Source organism: Furipterus horrens, unplaced genomic scaffold, assembly GCF_987537825.1.
Source record: "Furipterus horrens unplaced genomic scaffold, mFurHor1.1.pri manual_scaffold_11, whole genome shotgun sequence".
NCBI lineage: Eukaryota > Metazoa > Chordata > Mammalia > Chiroptera > Furipteridae > Furipterus > Furipterus horrens.
In genome coordinates, this window is record NW_028327181.1 from 81,845,020 (window position 1) to 81,864,730 (window position 19,711).

At 41.1% G+C, this 19,711-nt stretch overlaps 1 protein-coding gene across 1 annotated transcript in view; it reads left to right on the forward strand.

Annotated features, from left to right (window-relative positions):
- Window positions 1-239: 239 nt before the first annotated feature.
- NMT1 (N-myristoyltransferase 1) overlaps window positions 240-19,711 on the forward strand; it is a 30,326-nt gene continuing 10,854 nt past the window's right edge. Inside the window, exons 1-3 of the mRNA XM_090291542.1 lie at window positions 240-389; window positions 13,796-13,904; window positions 16,806-16,950. Coding sequence (XP_090147668.1) covers window positions 259-389; window positions 13,796-13,904; window positions 16,806-16,950 — 385 coding nt within the window. The 5' untranslated portion in view covers window positions 240-258. The remainder of the gene's footprint in view (window positions 390-13,795; window positions 13,905-16,805; window positions 16,951-19,711) is intronic.

The window sequence follows — 19,711 nt, forward strand, 5'->3', positions numbered from 1 at the left end:
GGTCTCAAAGAGTCAGCCCTCAAAGCGCGGCCGAACGCACAGGGCTTACGAGTGCTGGTCCCCGACCTAGGACAGCCTCCCCTCATAATTTCTGGGTATTGTAGTCCACCTTTGTTCCGGTTTCCCGGGAATGAGCCGCGCATAGTTACGGCCCCCTCGCCACAAAAACTACAAAACCCAGAATACTGCGCGAGTTCCCCTCGTCCAATAGGAGCACCCAGTGTAGCGAGGCTTGGAGGCCGGCCCTCGGAACACAAGATGGCGGATGAGAGTGAGACAGCAGTGAAGTCGCCGGCCCGTCCGCGGCCTCAGATGATGGAAGGGAACGGAAACGGCCATGAGCACTGCAGCGACTGCGAGAACGAGGAGGACAACAGCTACAACCGGGGGTAACGAGATCCTCGGAGTTCAATTCTTGTCCACACTCCCACAATCTGGGTCTCTGGGGTGCGGGGAAGTCACCGGGAGCCTAGTGTAACCCCACCCCCTTATTCTTATTGGCTGTGATTGAGATCCTTCCTGGCGATTGGCTTTTGTCTTTGTCATTAGTGTTTTAAGGTGGGTGCTTAGTATTTTAAGGGCCGGAGACATTCAGTACTTCTTTTATATAAAAGTTATTCTCTGTGTACTTAAGGCACGTCCTGGGAAAAGAGCCTGTAGGGTGTTAGTTTTAGATGGCACAACACAGGTCAACGTAACCGTACAGTTCAAAGGGAATGTTACTTAGAGATGTGTTGTATGAACAACGTGACCAGCAGTAAAGGAGTAATAAAACATTCCGTTGCAGTTCATCTTCAATGAGGAAATTCATTATGGCTATACAAACTATAATTATATTGTAAAATGTCACTACCAGAGACTCACAAAATAAAAACTCACCGTATAAACTCTGCGTAATTACTGCATTATAATGTTTTGACATATACAGCGTCTGTTGCTCCAAATAATCCATAAGTTTCCTGAACAATATATAATTAGGTCTTCCAGCATATTGGTTCTGTTAACTTCGCGAAGTAGCCTCAAGCTTCAAGAAATTGAATGATAATGCTTCTTGGACAGTGTTTGGAAATGGGTTTAATACTGCATCTCCTGTACTTTAGGGTCTTGCCTACTAGTACTATTTGTTCCTTCTGCAGAAGAAATGTATCAAGTGTTTGAGTGTTGAGTTCTATTTCCAAATCAGTTTTCACTCTTGTAAGCCACACTGTATCATTCCTCTTTCTTCACATTGTTATAGTGGCTGGAGGCTCACTCTCCCTATCTATATATTTATGTGTATGTTTTTTAAAAGGTAAAGTCAGGAGAGACTGTTTTGGACATACAACTTCCGCTGAGTCTATGGTATGATTTTTGTAGCCATCTTGTCATTTGCAGTATTGATGGTATTCCTGGAGGTAAGGTAGAAGGTTGAGATATTTGGATAAAAATGTAGAGATGGCAGAACATAGGATTATTAAAGTGGCTTATAATCTACCTGTGATGAACCCTTAAGTTAAAAGATCTTTTATATTCTTTTTAAAAATTAATTTATTTTTAAAGAGAGAGAGAAATATCAATTTGTTTTCCACTTATTTATGTATTCATTGGTTCATTCTTACATGTGCCCTGACAGAGATCAAACTGGCAACCTTGGTATGTTGGCAGGACACTGACCAGAAGGTAGAGAAAAAGGAAGCTTGTCAAACTTGGTTTTATAAGACTGTGTTCTTTTGCTGTAACTCACAACAGGTCTAATGTGATAAAAAGTCTAGTTTTGAAGTTTGTGATTCCTAAAAATGGAAGAGCTGAGAAAGAGGAAGTAAGAAGAACAGGAAGAAGGGAAAGTGCAGCCCTTCTGAATAGAGAGCTCACTCATAAATAAGAGTTGTTGAATTAGAAAGTCATTTCAGAAGTGAAAGTACAGTTTCTTTGCTCTGTGTAGTTGCTTTTATTTTTTTCTGCTAAACTGTTGTTCCGACCAGTGCCTATAATAGCTCTTCAATGGGTTTTGTTTTCTACAATCTATGAATCATTTTTGCAAAACTGCTTGGCAGAAAGTTCTCTGTTTTATTAAAGTATAACAAAGTGGTAACCTTAGAAAACTTTGAAGGTCTTTAATTTTTTGGTGATTTTTTTGTTTTGGGTATGGTTATGGTCTCAGTGAACAAATTAAGTTTATTAGCATCCCAAATCTAGAGGCTTTATAATAAATGAGTTTGGAGGTGGCAGGTGAGAAACTGAGACTAGACTAGAGGACAGAGTCGTTCTGGCGTTTAGATTCTGAGGGAGTGTCAACATTTTTCCATTAATTGTCAGAGTAAATAGTTTTGGGAAGAAGCTGTGTGGCATGATGGGAAAAGCTCAGACTTTGGAGTCATTCAAACCTGGTTCAAAGCCTGGTTCTGTCAGTTAATAGTCCTATGACCCTGGGGAAGTTACTTAACCTTTAGTTGTAGGGATTAAATGAGATAAAGTCTGGAGTGCAGTCTTCCCCCTCCCTCCTAGTCTTTCTTCAGATCTTCCCTGTCCTCTTCCCAGCTTGCCTCCATGCACCTTATCATCACATACAGTATTTTTTGTGGCTTTTATCATAACACTAGTTAAATAACATATGTGTCCAGTCCCTGCCTCACCTGACTGTAAGGTGCCTGAGAACAAGGTTCATGTCTTTGAAACGCCTGGTACTTAGTGTGCATTAATGAATGAATGGCAAATATTAAAGTTTTAGCCCAATGTTAGTGGAGTTTCATTTCTCCTCACTGAGGGAAAGGATGTCAGATTTTTAATACACATTTTCTTTCCCCAAATAGGTCTCATTGTAAACCTCACTATAGCTTCTGTGAAATACCTATAGAAATCAAGGATCCTCCAGTTTACTGTGGAAGTTTTCTACTGCTTTTGGCTTCTTGAAAATTTTCTTGTCTTATATTGTTTAAAATGTTTTCAAAAATTACATAAGAGTTCAAGGGGATATCTCCTCTTGATGTTAATGATTCTAAAGTATAGTATGCAGTTAATGATAGTTCAAACTAACCTTTATTCTCTTAGGCTTTTCTTTCAGTATGGGCTCACAGCGCTTTACACTAATAAAATGGGCTCCGTTCATGTACTGAAATAATAGAAAATACAGTTGTGCTAGTTTCTTAAGTTCCTTTGTGTATAAATTTCGTTCTTGACTTTTCTTGTCATGTGTTTCTTCCCTAATTAAACAGTTGGTGAGTATAAGTTTCATATATACACATGAACATATATATGCACATGGACACATATATAGCATATGTGTGTATAGATGTATCTGTCTATGGTTTTTCTGTCAGCTGTTTTAAAAATTCATTCAACAGGGGAAAGAAGGGCAGCATTTTCACCCTAGTTACTTGCCTAACATAAGTCAATTACCCTGAGCAATTGAGAGGAGAGTCAGACTAAGATCATCTTTATGCCACATCCCCCTGTAGTTGATGATTCATCTGTATGGTTTAATTTGCTTGTTTCTTTTTAGTAGAAGGCTTTCCAAGAAGTATCACTAAAGAATAAGTCTTATCTGCAGGCAGATTTTAATTTTGGAGTACCAAATAAGTAAAGTTTATCTGGGTGTTTGAAACAGGAAAGAACTTTCAAACAATTTTGTTCCTAGGATTCTTTTGGAATTTATTTTGCAACATCATCAATCCCATTGAGAAGCTGGTAAGCCATGGGTCAAGAACCCTTTGATAAGGGATGTCTCCTTTCCGTCCTGTTCTCTTACTCCATGGAGTAAGAGGGGTTCTTAAAAGTTCTCCTCACTTCCTTAATTAGGAATTACTATCCTTTCGAATAAACTTAAGAGAAAAGACAGATCTTTTTGAAAGGAATTCCATAAGCTATCCTTCCTTGTGTTTTTTTTCTTATTGTTCAGATTCTCCAAGAGTGGTTCTTTCCATATTTATTTGATGGCTTATGGCTGCATCTAGCTGTTGGCAAGAAGAAATCTTTTGGTTTCTTTTTCTTAATCTCTCCCTTCAGCTTTTGGTTTTTCAAAACTAGATCAAAGCAGAAAAGAAACCTCATCACTGATATCAAATAAGTGTTCTAATTTTATTTCTCAATTAAGTGGCAATTAAAAAGAAACTAATCAAGAGCTGCTTCAAAAAGAGACTGGAAAGCAGAAGAAATCAAAAATAAATGAGAGCCTATTTCAGGGAGACTGCTGCTCATGACAAACCAGTTTTGCTGATTTTTCACATTGTTTAGTGTGCTCACTCCAGAATTTCCCAGCTTTACTAAGTCTGCAGTTAACCCCTTCCCTGTGGAGTCTATAGATTTTGGGACCATAGTTTCAGTAACTTCAGGAGGATGTTTTTTTAGCCCCTCCTCTTTAACTGCTTAGTTGAAATCTCTGCCCTGCTAGCCTTTCTTCTAATTCTTCAAGGAAGGTGCTGTTGTGATTGTTGCATTTAAGGCACACAAAACATGGTGTTTTCTGTTGAGAGTACACACACAAAAGAAAAAGAAACTAAAATTTTTCAAAATTATTTCCTGCTGCTGCTGACTTTGATAGGCAGTTGAAGAGGATTCACTGTCAAGTGTCCAATAAATGTTGTCTCTTATCTCTTGCTATTACTACTGTGTGCCTGCCACTTGGACACTGTGCTAAGCCCTTTGCGTGGATTATCTCAGCTAGACTTCGCTTATAATTTATTTAGCCTTTGTAGCGAGGCTTGGGATTTGCATCCCCACCTTTCCCTTTGACACCCTGAAGGACCCACTCTGAATTTACGGATTTCTTTTCCCTACTGTGTTGACTTCATTCTGACTTTGTGTGAATGTGAGTTTTTGGGGTATTTTTTAAAAGATTTTATTTATTTGTTTTTACAGAGAGGGGAAGAGAGGGAGAGAAACCTTGATGTGCAAGAGCTATGCCTCTCACACACCCCCAAGAGGGGGCCTGGCCTGCAACCCAGGCATGTGCCCTGACCAGGAATCAAACCAGTGACCTTTTGGTTCGCAGGCTGGCACCTAATCCACTGAGCCACAGCAGTCAGGGTGAGGGTGTGAGTCTTGTCATTGGATCCACTCAGTAACCCATGGACTTACCCTAACTAGGAAGCCAGTAGGTGATGGAGGTGGCAGACCCCTTTAAACTCTCCTTCAGCGGTCATTCTAGGGTGTGAAATTGCTGCCAGCATTGAGTCATTTCTCAAAAATTACTGTAAAATGGTCTCTAAATAGCATTTGATTTGACCTTTGAGTTGTCAGAGTACAGTTTTAACTCATCATACCAACCCAGAGGTTGTGGAATTTACATTTCTATCTCATTCCTGTTCTAAACTATGGAGTATTATCAGAGCTTTTGTGACCCTTAAAAAGAAACAAACCTGTTTTCTTCCATGACAGGAATTGGCTTGTTCACCTCAAAACTCTAGCTGACTCTCCAGGGAGGGCAGAGGGTGACAGTAAAAGCAATCTTTTGTCATCCCTTCCCACATCTGCTGTTGTTTTCACAGGCCTCCTAGGGGTACCTTGATGGCTGTACCAAAATGTTTTTATTTTCCCTGTCATAAGGATTCACAAGCAGTATTTTAGGTAAATAGCCGATTGGTGGAAATTTGCAGAGTTTGCATGAAGTGATCCTGCAGTCACAGCAGTAGAGTGGATAGGCAGCTCATACTGATTCATACCATGCGGTTTGTACCTGGGCACCCTTGTAGATGCTGAGTACTAATAGGGTTGCTGTTGGACGTACTGAAGGATTTCCTGATGTCTAAAAGAATAAAAAAGATATTAGAGGCTAGGATTTATTTAGTAAGCTTCTCTGGAAATTTTGAATTTTAGCCCAAAGAATCAATTTCCAGTTTTTAGGAGTAGAAAACAAATGACTGAAAATTGTGAATTTTAATTTCTGAACTCTTTTTCTGTTGATTTCATAATCAAAGATAAACCTGTGGTCTGTGTTTAAGACATTGAAACCATTTGATATAGTGGAGCTTTTTTGTTTTAAGTTATAGGCATAGGACAGGTCCTAAGAAGGGAGAAGGCAACAAATAAGAGAATTAGTAAGAAAGTTGATAATTTAGAATCTTAACCAATAGCTCAAAAGAACACAGTCTGTCCACTGCTTTTGTGGAAATATTACTAAAGATATTTTCTGACCCTCTTTTAAGCTCTAGCTTTTCAGAGTTTTATTTTAGTCTGTTATACCTGGAAAACATCAGTCAAACCCATATTTACTGAACTCTTAAAAAATTGTTACTAAAAATTTACTGATGGGAAGGGGGGAGAAGCATCGATTTGTTGTTCCATTTATTTATGCATTCATTGGTTGCTTCTTGTATATGCCCTGAATGGGGATAGAACCCACAACCACTCAAACCAACTGAGCTACCTGGCCAGGGCTTGTTGAACTTAACTGTGTGCTCAACACAACTAGAAGTGCTATGGGAAGGAGCTGTATAATTTCCTACACTTAGGAAATTTTTGATCTCATTGGGAAGCCAGGAAGCAGCACATTATTGTATATATAAAGTATTAAATTATTTGGGAGATCATAGTCTTAAACAAGTCAGACATCAAGGAGAGCTAGAGTAGAAGGAAGAGGGAGGCTTTCTGTTTAAAACATGGCTCACTTTCCTCATTGCCTTTAATACCTGCTCTTCTGATACACAAAAATTTGATTTAGGGCCCTGTGTGATGAGAAAGTGTTCTTTTGGCTTTGGAGATTCTCAGGTAAACTCACAGGGAATGAGACTGTAGTGTTGGGGGAGGAATGGGCCAAGTCTTTAGAGTTTGGTGGCTTTCCCCCAGGTACTAGTTGGTGAGTTGGTGACCAGTTTGTCTCACGTCTTGGGTCTTGGTTTCCTCTTCTGTAAACAACAGGTTAAGCCAGATAGGGGCAGGTTTAACGGCAGACGCACTGGGCACGCGCCCTGGGCCCCGACTTCTGAAGGGCCCCACAAAACCATGTATTTTTATTTTCCCTGTCTCTTTTTTTTAAGGGGCCCAATATTTTCTTTTGCGCCCAGCGCCTCAACTGACTTTAATCCACCTCTGCAGATAGCCCTAGGATTTCTTCCAGCTCTGGTGGTTTAGCTCCCACAGTACAGCTTTCTGTTCCTCAGCCATGCACCTTTGAGTGGATTTTGTCATCCAGTGGAATTGAGAGGAGGCCCATGCTACGACCCTCACTGTTCATGTTTGCTGCTCCTATTGCCCTTCTGTCAGCTTGCCCTTCCCTCCCACCCACGTATAAACCCTGACACTGCATCCTATTTCTAGAAACAAGTACTGAGGTTCATTTCCATCTCCTCCCCCAGCCCTAACTTTGTACCAAGGCATCCACAGGATTTCTTACATGTTTGAACTTAGAATATTTTGGCTTTCATTAAAAAGTGACATCTCTTAATTGCTTTTCTTTTGTTTCTGGGTCTTTCATTCTGCTAATTCATCCCATGTTCACTAAGGCACTAGGTTGTTTGTTAATGACTTGGGTTGGTCAACTTTACTTTAGAGTGTAATTTTCAAATTTTTATGTGAATTCCCACCCCTCTTTCCATTGCATGCACACACCAATCTCCCCTCCCCCCCAAAATAAAAAGGCAAATTTCACTAATTCTCTGCTCATTGTTTTGAATTCAAATGAACAAAAGTTGGATTTTGATTTGCTGTATTCCAAGGTTGTGGTTGATCTCTTTGGAGTGGGTTAAGGTGATTAGTAGGATAGAGATCTCAGAGATTTGTGTCAATTTGCAGACTTTCAGCACGCCCTGGGACAACTACGTATTGGGTATGGACTTCAGGTCCCTTTAAAAACTGTCAATAGCAGCCCACTTGGCGCAGTGGGCAGCGCATCAGTCTCATAAAAACGGTATCGAGCCCTGGCTGGTGTGGCTCAGCGAATTGAGCGCCGGCCTGCGAACTGAAATGTTGCTGGTTCCATTCCCAGTCAGGGCATCTACCTGGGTTGTGGGCCAGATTCCCAGTTGGGGGTGTGAGAGAGGCAACCAATCGTTGTTTCTCTTGCACATCATGTTTCTCTTCCTCTCTTTCTCCCTCCTTTCCTCTCTTTCTAAAAATAAATAAGATATTAAAACAAAACAAAAAATGATGTCGAATTGTTAGGGAAGGACTAACCTGGCTTCTGTGGGGTCCTCTGGTTTGGTTCTCCCCAAATCCAAATTGAGACCATTCTTTTGTGAAATGATACTGGCTTCTTAATGCTTCTTGAAGACCCGTTCTCAAGGTCTCTGAGCTTGGTTTCTTGTGAATAATTATAATCACCGTAAAAGCTAACCCTCATGGACTCCTTAGAAGTCTCATCTCTGAGTCTGTTTGGGGTGTTGACTGTAGGACCATGGTGAGCTCATAATATGTCTTCATGGATATGGCTCAATACTTGGTACGTCAGTAAAAATGACTTATTAAAAAACTTCCCTTTGTTCTTCAGTTTTCTCTGTAGGCTTGATGTACAAGTTGAAACAGGATTGTTGCTCAGTAGCTGCACGTGCAAAATGATACCAAAACAAGGAAATGGCTTTAGTTTGGGTCTTGGAGTTTGCCAGGTACTTGTATTAATAATTCATAAAAAAGAACAAGAGTTCAGCTCAAGATCCTTCCACAGAAATGGGGTTGTTGAGGAGATGGCTACTAGAAGTGTTACCACTGAATAGCAAGAGTTTTTTAAGTTTTTTAGTGATTTTGTACACTTGCAAAGATGTCTAAAGTTGGAGGGAGTAATTTCTTCTCTTTTCCTTATGTGAAATTGTGTCTAGTAGGTATCCAATTGATTAATGTGTAACAGTCATTCACCTTGACCATTTTGGTTAATTTTTCCATAGAATTATAAAAAACTATTCTTAGGGTAATGCATATACAGGGACAGAGAATTTATCCCATAAGCTGAAATGAATGAGGATTTACAAATTTTATCAACAGCAGGGTGAAATGCTGGTTTGTCTCCTAAGATCAACCAATTTTTAAACCTTCTAATGCTGCATATAACCCTGAGATCGAAGTGAGAATATCTCTGGAATAAGAAAACCACATAGAGTTGTCATATGCTGCAACTGGGCCCCTGTGTGATAACAAAATTGAGTTACTAAGAGAAAAAAATTATCTTGAGGGCATAAATAACTTATGGTTCCTGTTCTTTTCATGGCCTTGGGGGTTTTGCTGAGCATCTGATTTTAAGGAGTTCACCTTAAAATCCCAGTCACCCCTCTGAATGTTGTTGATCTTTCTTCCATATTATGCTTTCTGTGTCTCAATATAATGTGTAGGAGGGTGCACTTGCAGGTGGACTTCATGAGTAATCTCCAGCCTTCACTGAATTTCCCTGACTTCACAGTCTCTGCATCAGGGATTTGAGGAGAGGCCAGGCCAGATGGGAGCGGGCACAGTAATTCCAGAGCAGGGGGAGGTAAGGGCGGATGAGCTAGATTGGAACTGAGTGTCATGGGCCTAGGGAAAAGTTGGGCATGATAGCCTCCAGGCAAAGCAGCTGCTGTCACTGTCGGCTTTCAAACGTGGAAGGGACATATGGAAAGCCATTTTCACAGAGGTGAGTTCCACAGCTGTATAGAGTTTAGGATGATGCAGAAAGGTGGTGAGGTCAAGGAGGTCCAATAAATACTGGAAGTAACTTTAGTCCATGTGTAAGGTCATGAAGTCTCAATGTGAGTGCTTATACCAAGATTAGGAAGAGATTAGTCTGAAGACATTCTACAACAGGAAGTGGCAGCACATGGTTACAGATTGCCTTCTGCCTACACGGTATGAAATGATAATTAATATTCATAATCACCCCAAGTCCTTTTAAGGCCATGAAGGCTTTCTGAGTTATAAAATAAAGCTTAAGTGATACTTACCATAATGCATGCAAAATTTATTTTATACCGTCTTAATTCTTTGAAACTTTGTTATCTAGAGTGTATGGCTAAGACAATACTCTCAGTTTAACTGATCTTGCAGATTAAGGTTTACTGTACTCTCAGATTGGACTCTGAATTTTGACTTTATCTTTTGTTTTTTCTTTTTTTTTGCTTTCGAATTGTTCTATTGCCCACCAAAAATTGTAAATATTTGTTCAAGAATCTTGATCATATAATTATGATAATTTATAAACTATATAGAAGACAATTTTGGTTTATAAATTTTACTTGTCAATAACAGGATACTTTTGAACTTTAAGGAAGAGCTAAAGTTTCTCGCATATAAAGTTCAGCCTTATTTTGAAGGATTTAGGGATGAAGTGCAATGTCTGTAACTTACCATGAAATACATTAAATAAGATGGTTGAATGATTGGCTAGAGGGATAGATGGACTAACATGTGATAAAATAAGTACAGGAAAAGAACCTAGGTTAATTGCAGAATCTTAAGTGAAGGACATGAGTGTTTATCATTAAATTCAACTGTTTTGAATCTTTAAAATGTTGGGGGGAAGCTCTGCTATTCTTCAAACTATAAAGACATGTTAGGTACCCTCATATTTTATCTCAAACAATCCAATGAAGGTGACATTAGCCCTGTTTTACAAGTGAGAAAAATAAGGTGCAGAAATGTTGAATAATATGCTAAGGCGACTCAACTAGTGGAAACCAAGCTGAACCTGGAATCCAGGTTTACTAATTAAGGAGAGGTTATGTGGTGAAGTGAAAATAACACCCAGTTCCCATTAAAATCATCTTTGGAACCCAAGGTTCAGAGAAACAGTCTGGTTCAAAGAGGTATTTGAGTCATCTAGTACCACTCCTGGCATGCACACATGTTCAGTCGTACCCACCTCCTTGCTTATCCCTTCAAGTTTCTTGTTCTAAAGTAGGACTAGCATATCTAAATGAGTCAGAAAAATCTCTGAATTGTTGACACATTACAGAAAAAATTAGACTAAAGAAACTATGCCTTCATTTCAACTCTAATTACAAGTAATTTACTCTTTTTAAGTCCCTAACTTACATATTTCCAGCTGCTGTGGCCCAAGAATACATATTTATTCAAAAGACGTAAAATCCAGAGAATGTGCCCATATCTGAAAAAGAAGAAAAACAAAACATTGCAATCACTAATTCATAAAAGTTTTGGGGAAAATTTAAATTCATTAAGCTTTATACTTCTGCACACTGTGCAGAGTGTGGGGCGGAGGAGTTCACCACCTGAAGCCTTTTTCCTCTCTGTAGTCACTTCTAGGTCTTTAGGACCAAAGAGTGCCAGCAGTGGCTTGAGACTACATGTGTCTCCTTCCCAGACATTTCACTTGCACTGACTAGAAGGCATAATCCTTGGATGAGCTTCCTCCAGTGGGGACAGGTCCAAAGTGTGCCCTCTGTTCTGGGGATCCCCAGAGTGGGTACCAGCTCCTTCAATAGGTTTTCATGTCAAAGCGATGCCATCTCTAAGGAACAGGAGAGATACAGACCAGAATGCTCTAAGGGAGAGAACAGTCCAGAAAGAAAACCCAGTTAGGTGAAATGTTTGCTGTGAAATAACCCCAAGTGGAACTTGGAAGTGGGAGCAGAAATCTCAGAAAATGGGTTCATCCCTAAGGTGGTCATTCTGATTCTTTCCAAAGGAACTTCTCTGTGCTCCCTCACCTCTGCTCATTTCCTCACACAGAGCTTTGTTTTCCTTAAATGCCCATTTCCTTTCCTTACCCCCCCGAACACAAAGACTTTGCCTCTTCCTTCCCGGAGAACACTGATCATCTCACGAGCTCTATCACGCTTATAATTGGAACCTATCTGGAAAGTACTGGAAGTGAACTGGGGGAATCCTGGCCTTGCAAAACAGGGATTGGCTGTGAAAGCTCCACTCCAGGCTGCTGCCACCCTGGCCCTTGCCAGAACAATGGACCCGCTCGTGGGCTTCCAGGCTATACTTGCGCTTGAAGCCTTTCCCACGTTGGGCACAGGAAGGGCCAGCTGTTAGAGTGGATGTGCTGGTGGCTGAGAAGAGCAGGTAAAGCAGGGGCCACAGTCAGGGCAGGGCTTCTCACCTTCGTGTGCGGTGTGCTGGCAGATGGCCAGCAGGTAGGGGTAAGTGAAGTGACTCTGGCGGTCGGGGCATGGGTAGGGCTTCTCCCCAGTGCAAGCCTACCTGTGGGTGGCCAGGGAAACCCTGTGGCAGACGTGTTGCCCGCAGCTGGCAGGAGTAGGGCTTTTCACCTGTGTGGATGAGTTCTGCTGGAGCAGATACTTGTGCTGGGAGAAATGGGCCTGACACTAGTCACTTGGGATTGGCCAGGAGTCGGGGATAGCTGAAGATGCAGCCACAGTCTGGGCAAGAGTAGGGTGGCCTTCAAGTTGGAGTGTCCTTGAGCCAAGACTTAATGGAGCTCCACCTAGAGTGCCAGTAGAACTCTGGGCAGGTAGCTTTGTGATTGGGGCCAGTGGGCGCGCTGGATGGCAACCACTCCTCCAGAGACATTCCTGTGTTTCATCCCTTTTTGTTTTGAACTCTTCCTCAGCCCTTCTTTCTCCTCACTCCCGTCCCTGGGTCCTGTGACCTTTCCCGCGCCTCCGCCCACAGTTGCTGGGCCCGCACCCTCTGGATCCTGGGCCTCCTGGCTCCACGCCTCCACTTCTCCTTCCAACCAAGAGATGAAAGCGGCTTTGGGGCCTGAAAATCCGGGAGGGAACCCAGCATAAGAAACCAGTAGATGATGATTAATTTTGACTTTTTAATGGAAGGATTCTAAGGAAGATGGCAGAGTGGCATCGGTCATTACTCCCAGACTGACAGTGCCAACATCACTTTAGACATAGCAGGAACCAGTGACAACAGTAATGAGGAATGCAGGCTGCAAGGTGAACCTTAAAATTCATCAATAAAATGGAGAAAACACAGAATCAAAACTGTTATAAAAAATGGCAGGAAACTTAAATGTGGCTAAGAAACTGTTTTGCTGCATTCAGGAGGAAGTCCCCATTACCACGTTCACACCCACATGCACGTTTCATGTAATCTCTTTGTGGCAGGAACGGCTGGGTGCTTCAGTTTTCCCAAGATTCCTAGTACTGGATTTTCCCTGTGGTGGCCACCCAGTCTTAACCAGCTGACAGTTGTCTTCAGTCCTGCAGGCCTGATTTAGGGTTTTTTTCATAATTATTTGACTATTTTGGACACAGAGTACAGCAACATTAAATTGCCTTTTTCCTTGTTGCTTCTTCCCTTTTCTATATTGCCTTGTGCTTTAGGTCCCTTTGGGGAAGCTCGTTAAACCTGAGGCACTGGGAGGCTGGGAGTGGGTATAAGGAAGGGTTTCCACAGGGATCACTTTTGGCTGTCACTTTATTTTACTGTATTTTATTTTTAAAATTGATTTTAGAGTGAGAAAAGATAAGAGAGAGAGAGAAAAACATCAATTTGTTGTTCCACCCATTTATACATTCATTCGTTGATTCTTTGTATGTGCCCTGACGGGGATGAAACCAACCCTGGTGTATCGGGACACCGTATCATCCTTTTAAATTTAGGGCTCTAAGGAGGTATTGATGGCATGAATGCCCTGTTAACAATGATCATTTGCTTTTGGTGCCAGCAACCTGACAATCCAAAGAAAGTAAACATGTAAAATAAATGTAAGACTAGAAACGGTCCTTTCAAGCAAATAAGTACATTCCATGTACAGCACTCCCTCCCTGGGAGCTGATGGAAGTGGGGAGGAGAGCTGTGCTTTCTGGTGTCCTCCAAATGCCCCTTTTGGGAACCTGGGTTCTCCCGTCTGCTTCTGAAGCCAACAGGCTTGATTAAGGAAGGTCTGGCTCCACAGAAAGCTCTTTGTCAGTGTAGCCCAAAACAGATGATATTTTTTTTAACCCTGCATTAATATTTACTTGTTTTACAGTGGTTTGAGTCCAGCCAATGACACTGGAGCCAAAAAGAAGAAAAAGAAACAAAAAAAGAAGAAGGAGAAAGGCAGCGAGACAGATTCAGCCCAGGATCAGTCTGTAAAGGTAACAAGGAGGCTCTGTTTTCTTGTGACTGAGAGTCGGTGTTTCAGATGAGAAAGTTTTGGGGTGAATGTATAGAAACAATTTAGATTGACAATCTCCGCTGATATTACTTCAAGATGGAGGAATTGCCGCCCTCTGCCCCCCTAGACGTAGGTGATGAGTCTGCTCTTATACCTTAAGACACAGCAGGTTGGACACTGACTTCCAAGCATGGTGTCCCCTGAGAATGCACAAGTACATCACTGCCATGTGATGCTGTGCAAAGTGCCAGAGGGAGAGTAATGACTTGTGCCAGCCCTTGTTGCCTAGAGCAGTGGTTCTCAGCCTTTTCCATCTTAATACAAGGCGTATTCTTTTTAAGGCAGATTTTTATATATTACAGGCATTTTTTTAAGGCAGTAGTCATTGTAATGAAAACCATGAGTCTCACAGTCAGTTTCTGAGTTCCACTAGCTGAGAGCCAGTAACCTACCTAGTTTATGACCTAAGATTCACAGACCTGAAACCCAGAGGTATGGGAAGGATTATTTTGCTTTGTAAATAAAATAACATTAAAAAAATAAAACCTTTTAATATAATCAATAAAATATACTTAAAAAAAACACCCTTTTATTTCAGATAAATACTTTCCTCTTTAAAGTAGGCCCTGGGAAAAGTTCAAAACATCCATAATTTCTCTTTTAGAATTGCCTCCCAAATGGCTTATAAACCCCACAAGAAAATCAGTCTCATTCTGCTCTACCTACACTTTGCTTCATGCCTCAAATGATATGCCCCAGCTGCAGTTTTCTATCTTACTGAGATATGGCTTCAAGTAATTTTTTACTTTTATCAATATCAAATCCTCTCTGAAGAAAAAAAATACCACTATTATTGACCATGGTGTTGGCTAGGTTCTTGCCAGGCACTTCAACATCCATACAAGGTAGAAGAGGGTCTTCCCATTTTAAAGATAAGATGGGTGGCTTGCCCAGGAATTTAGCCCAAGCCCATGCTTTGGCTTTAAGGATTTTTGTTTGTTTGTTTGTTTTTGTTTGGGAGTGGGTATTTGGGTGACTCCAAGGGGATCTGAGCTTACACCTGTATCAAAATGATTCCCTTTGAAATTAGAAAACTTTAACAAAATACCATTTACATAGCTCTTCCATTTTCCCTTTTACTAGAGTGAGGCAATTCATTGTAGAGAATTTAGTGGGTCACATATTAAACCTGACAAGCTCAGGGAAGGCCTGCGTGGCGGACCTTACAAACTCAGACCAAAAGTAACTACGTACAACGGTCTGAAATTAAAACTCTGTAACTAAAAGCAAGTCATGGCCAGTGGTCATGTCCAAGGCCAGATAACATACCTTTGGAACTTCAGGGTAATTTCATTCCACACCTCACCCCACCCCTTGTTGCACCAGAGCAGAGACCACAAAACCCCTCATTGTTATTGTTACTGTATGAGTTAACTGCTCACTATCCTGTACCCACAAATGTAAAAGAAGTATGTGTCTTTTCATTTTACTTTTTATCCAATCCCAGATATTTCCCAGTTTTGCTTTCTCTCTCCTCCCTGATCTATTACCAGTGGATTTCATGTAACCCCTTATGCTTCTTCTTTAGATCGTAAGGCATAAAATAAGATGCAAAACTGCCATTCTCTGGAGCACTTTCTCAATCCGTTGAGATTTTGCTTACCTGCCAGTTGTCATCAGTTCGACTCAAATAAACTCATAAAAGTTCTCCACAGGTTTAAACATTTCTTACATTGACAGTCCTACCTCCCAGGAGTCAGCAATATAAACATGTTGGTTTATAGCTTCCCTTTCCTTTCCAGTCTAAATGGGAAAAAGAAAAAAGAAAAGTAAAGTATTAGAAAAAATTATGCATGTTTTATAGTCATAAGCCTGACATAAGACCCAGAAGCCATAAAGAAAAACTGACAAATTTAAACTTCTCTGTAAAAGTCAAAATATAAACAATAAACTGGGAAAATATTTGTAATACATGAGTCAGTCAATTTAAAATAATGAAATGAGTAGGCAGTTTACAAAAAATATAAATGTTCAGTCAGTATATGAAAAGATGATTAAACTCACAGTGAAAGAAATGAAAATTGAAGCAATATTTTTTTTTCCTCCTAGATTGGTGGAGATTAAGATTTGGTAAACCTAATGTTAGGAGTCTGGGGAAACACATGCTCTCATAACACCATTCATTGATTTATTAACCTATTATAATTTCAAATGTGTGTATCTGTTGACCCAGCAAGCCTCCTTTCTTAGACTTTATTCTGTAGGAATGAGCAAAACTAGATGTGCAAGAAAGTTCATTACAGCATGTCTGTGACACTGAAGAATAATACCACCAAAATGCCCATTGGTGGAGGTTGGCTAAATATAGTGTGGCCCATGCACAATAGTTAGAATGGACAAGTCTGTGTAGCCACATGGAAAGGTCTCTTAGACATAATGTTTAAAGAAGAGCAGTTTATAGAATAATGTTATATAATCCAATCCTAGTTTTTGAAATTGTGTGTATTTAGAACTTGCGCGGAAAAACATCTGAAATTATATTTGCCTCTTCTCTCTCTACTCCCCAAATTAAGACTGTTGATGACAAGGATTATTTTTGAGGGATGGGATTGATAGTTTTTGACTTTCTGTATGTATTACACATTTCTGCATTGTTTGAGATTTTATATTGAACATATATTACTTCTGCCATCAAACATCACAAGAAGGAGACAAACCCTATAGGAGGCACCCACATCATATTGCCCGTTGTCAACAACTTTCTCCAGTTGTGCAATATGTGACCTCTGGGATTAGAACAGATGAACCATACCTCTGTAATTAATCAAAAGTGCTTATTAATGGAATGGGCCTTTTCTCCCCCCAACTTTGTCTTGTTCAGATGAACTCTTTGCCAGCGGAGAGGATCCAGGAGATACAGAAGGCCATTGAACTGTTTTCAGTGGGCCAGGGACCTGCCAAAACCATGGAGGAGGCTAGCAAGAGAAGCTACCAGTTCTGGGACACACAGCCCGTCCCCAAACTGGGTATGTATGAGCTCTCCCCTGCTGAGGGCAGGGGCAAGGGATGTGTCTTAGCAGTGCCAAGGGTTCCACACTGAATTTGTGAGGGAGGACAATAGAGTCCTGAAGTGCCTTGGTGGTTATTTTCAGAGGATAGTCTTGAAAGTGCAGTGTAGAAAAAGCTACTGTTTAGGGACCTTATCATTGGACAGTAGCACACATTGAGCACAAATAATGATTCTTTTAGTCCATCATCATTCAGTAAAAATCTACAAAGAAAAACAGTGCATTGGCACATGGTGAGTTGGGATGTCTGCCCATGGGTCTTTCTTTTCACATAGATTTTATAAAGAGACTGTTGTTTATCTGGGCAAATGTTTAATCCTGGAATTGCCAAGTCCCTAGTCTCTTCCCCTTGTCTCTTGCCAATGCACACTTAATAAATGCAAAGTAATTTGATATTTTGCTTAATTGTGAGGGTTCAACACCTGGAATACCATATGCAGGCTTGGTTGGCACTCCTTAAGAAGGCTATAATGAATTATTAAAGGGTGGGACAGGCAGAAAATCGAAAAGGATTCCAGAAGAGCCAGGACATAGCAGAGCTGGAGATGCCTACAGAGACCAAGCCCCAGCGAACCTTGATGGCTAACTTCAGAGGGTTGCTGTTGACAAAACATTTCTGGAGCGGTTGCATCGTGACTGTGGGCCCATTGATAGCCCAACTCCTATTTTCTGTGTGACTGGGAAAGTAAGTATGTTGAAGAAAACATGTTTCAACAACAAATGTGAATGACCTTCGGGTTGTACATTTACTCCTCCCTTCCAGAAACAGAATGTGACTTGATAGTGTTTTTGGTAGGGGCAAGGAGGGTGGGATCAGGGCCAGGCAGCTGCCAAAGACTGGTGAGGCGCAGCTGTGCCCAAGGAGATTTATCTCCAGAGGTGGGGCATATGCAGTACAGAGCCTAGCTACTAAAGTGGTTCTCGGACTGGCAGGATGGGTGTTGCTTAAGAGCTTGTGGAAATGTAGAATCTTAGGCCCCATTCCAGATCTTTAGAATCAGAACTTGCAGAGCAGATGCAGTTCTAGGACAGTTTAGTCATAATCCAGAAATAAGCTGAGGTTCACCCCTATAGGCAAAACCCTGCCGGGATCGTTATGAGCCGAGAATCAGCAAGCAGGCACTATTCCAGATCCCTGTCCCAACCCACCAACCTTGTCTGTCGGGCTATGCCAATCACCTAGGTCCCAGGCCCACTGGCTAAGCCCTCCAGCAAGTCTTTGGGTCACAGTAATGCTGTTCCTAAGGCATTACTAGTAACCAGCTGTGGTGACCTCTCCCTCTACACAGAGCGGAAGAATGCAGAGAGCCACATGCTCTGCCTCTGAGTGAAAAGCATGGAGATACATTTTGTGTATCATTTTGCCAGACATCTTAGCCCAGTTATCAGATGGGGTTTGGGGTTTTGGTTTGATTTTATTTTTCATTAGGAATTTGCAAATAGGTAACTTAGCTCCATTTTTGTATAGACAGTGGGACCTGGGATGAGGTGAATTAGGTAATGGATTCCTGTTCCTCTTCAGTCCAGTTATTCTTTGTTCTTTGCCTCGGTTTCTCCCCCTGTACTTATAGAAAGTGCTGCGGTTTTGTTTGTAGAAAGTTCAGGCGAAAGCCACACGGCTGCTCGCAGGGGCCCTGACACTCAGGAAGGTGCAGTGGTGCTCAGTGCTCTTTCTTCTGTACGTGTCTCTGTGCAGCGTGTGGGGTGCAGGAGTAGCTGCTCTGGGCATCTCATCAGTCTGCCTTTCAGGTCCATGGCCAATCAGGGCAAGTGAAGGACTCCTTTGTTCCTATGAGTCAGCCCACAGAGAGCACCACATTACAGGCGTCAGCTGGTCTGTGTGGCTGAGGTGGCACCCTCGCTGTACTTCCAAGTACCCTTAGGGCAGTGTGACTTCTAGCTTCTTGCTTTATAATTGCCACTTAAATGGAGCTAATGATTTTAAAATTCAAGCACATCAAGTGAACTGTGTTTTCAGTACCCCCACCTTGTTGGAAGAGTTATAATTATGTTGTATTCCACTAAAGAGACCTAGAATTCTTTAAAAGTTTAAAATCATCCTAAATTACCCATTTAAAGGCTTTGTAAGCAGTAAGTGTTTTAGGCTATGGAACAATTCTGAGTAATCCCAAGTAAAATTTTTACCTCCTTTTTCAGATCGTCACTTTACTTTTTAAAAGTCACCTATGTTCATTTCATTTACCAGCTCTTGGCACAGAACTGGCTCATTCTAAGAGTCCGTGAACAAGTGGCGAAGGAGAGAATGGAAGTACTTGTTGCATGCAAGTCCTAGTAACCAGCCTTAATGAAAAGATTTGGCCTTAAAGATTATTGCAATACAGTCATGCACTGCATAATAATATTTTGATTAATAACAGACCACATATACAACGATGGTTCCATAAGACTATAATGGAGCTGAAAAAATTCCTATCCCCTAGTGACATCGTGGCACAATGCGTTGCTCATGTGTTTGTGGTGATGCCGAAGTAAACAAAACTGTACTGCCAATTGTATAAAAAGACAGCACATGTAATTATATGTAGTATATAGTACTTGATAATAAATAACAATGCCACTGATTTCTGTATTTACTGTACTGTTTATGGCTATTTTAGAGTATATTATTTCTATTTATAAAAAGAAGTTGTGTGCTCTAGAACAGTATACATGCTTTGCTGACATCTCTTGATTCCCTCATTTTCTCTTGTGCTTGATT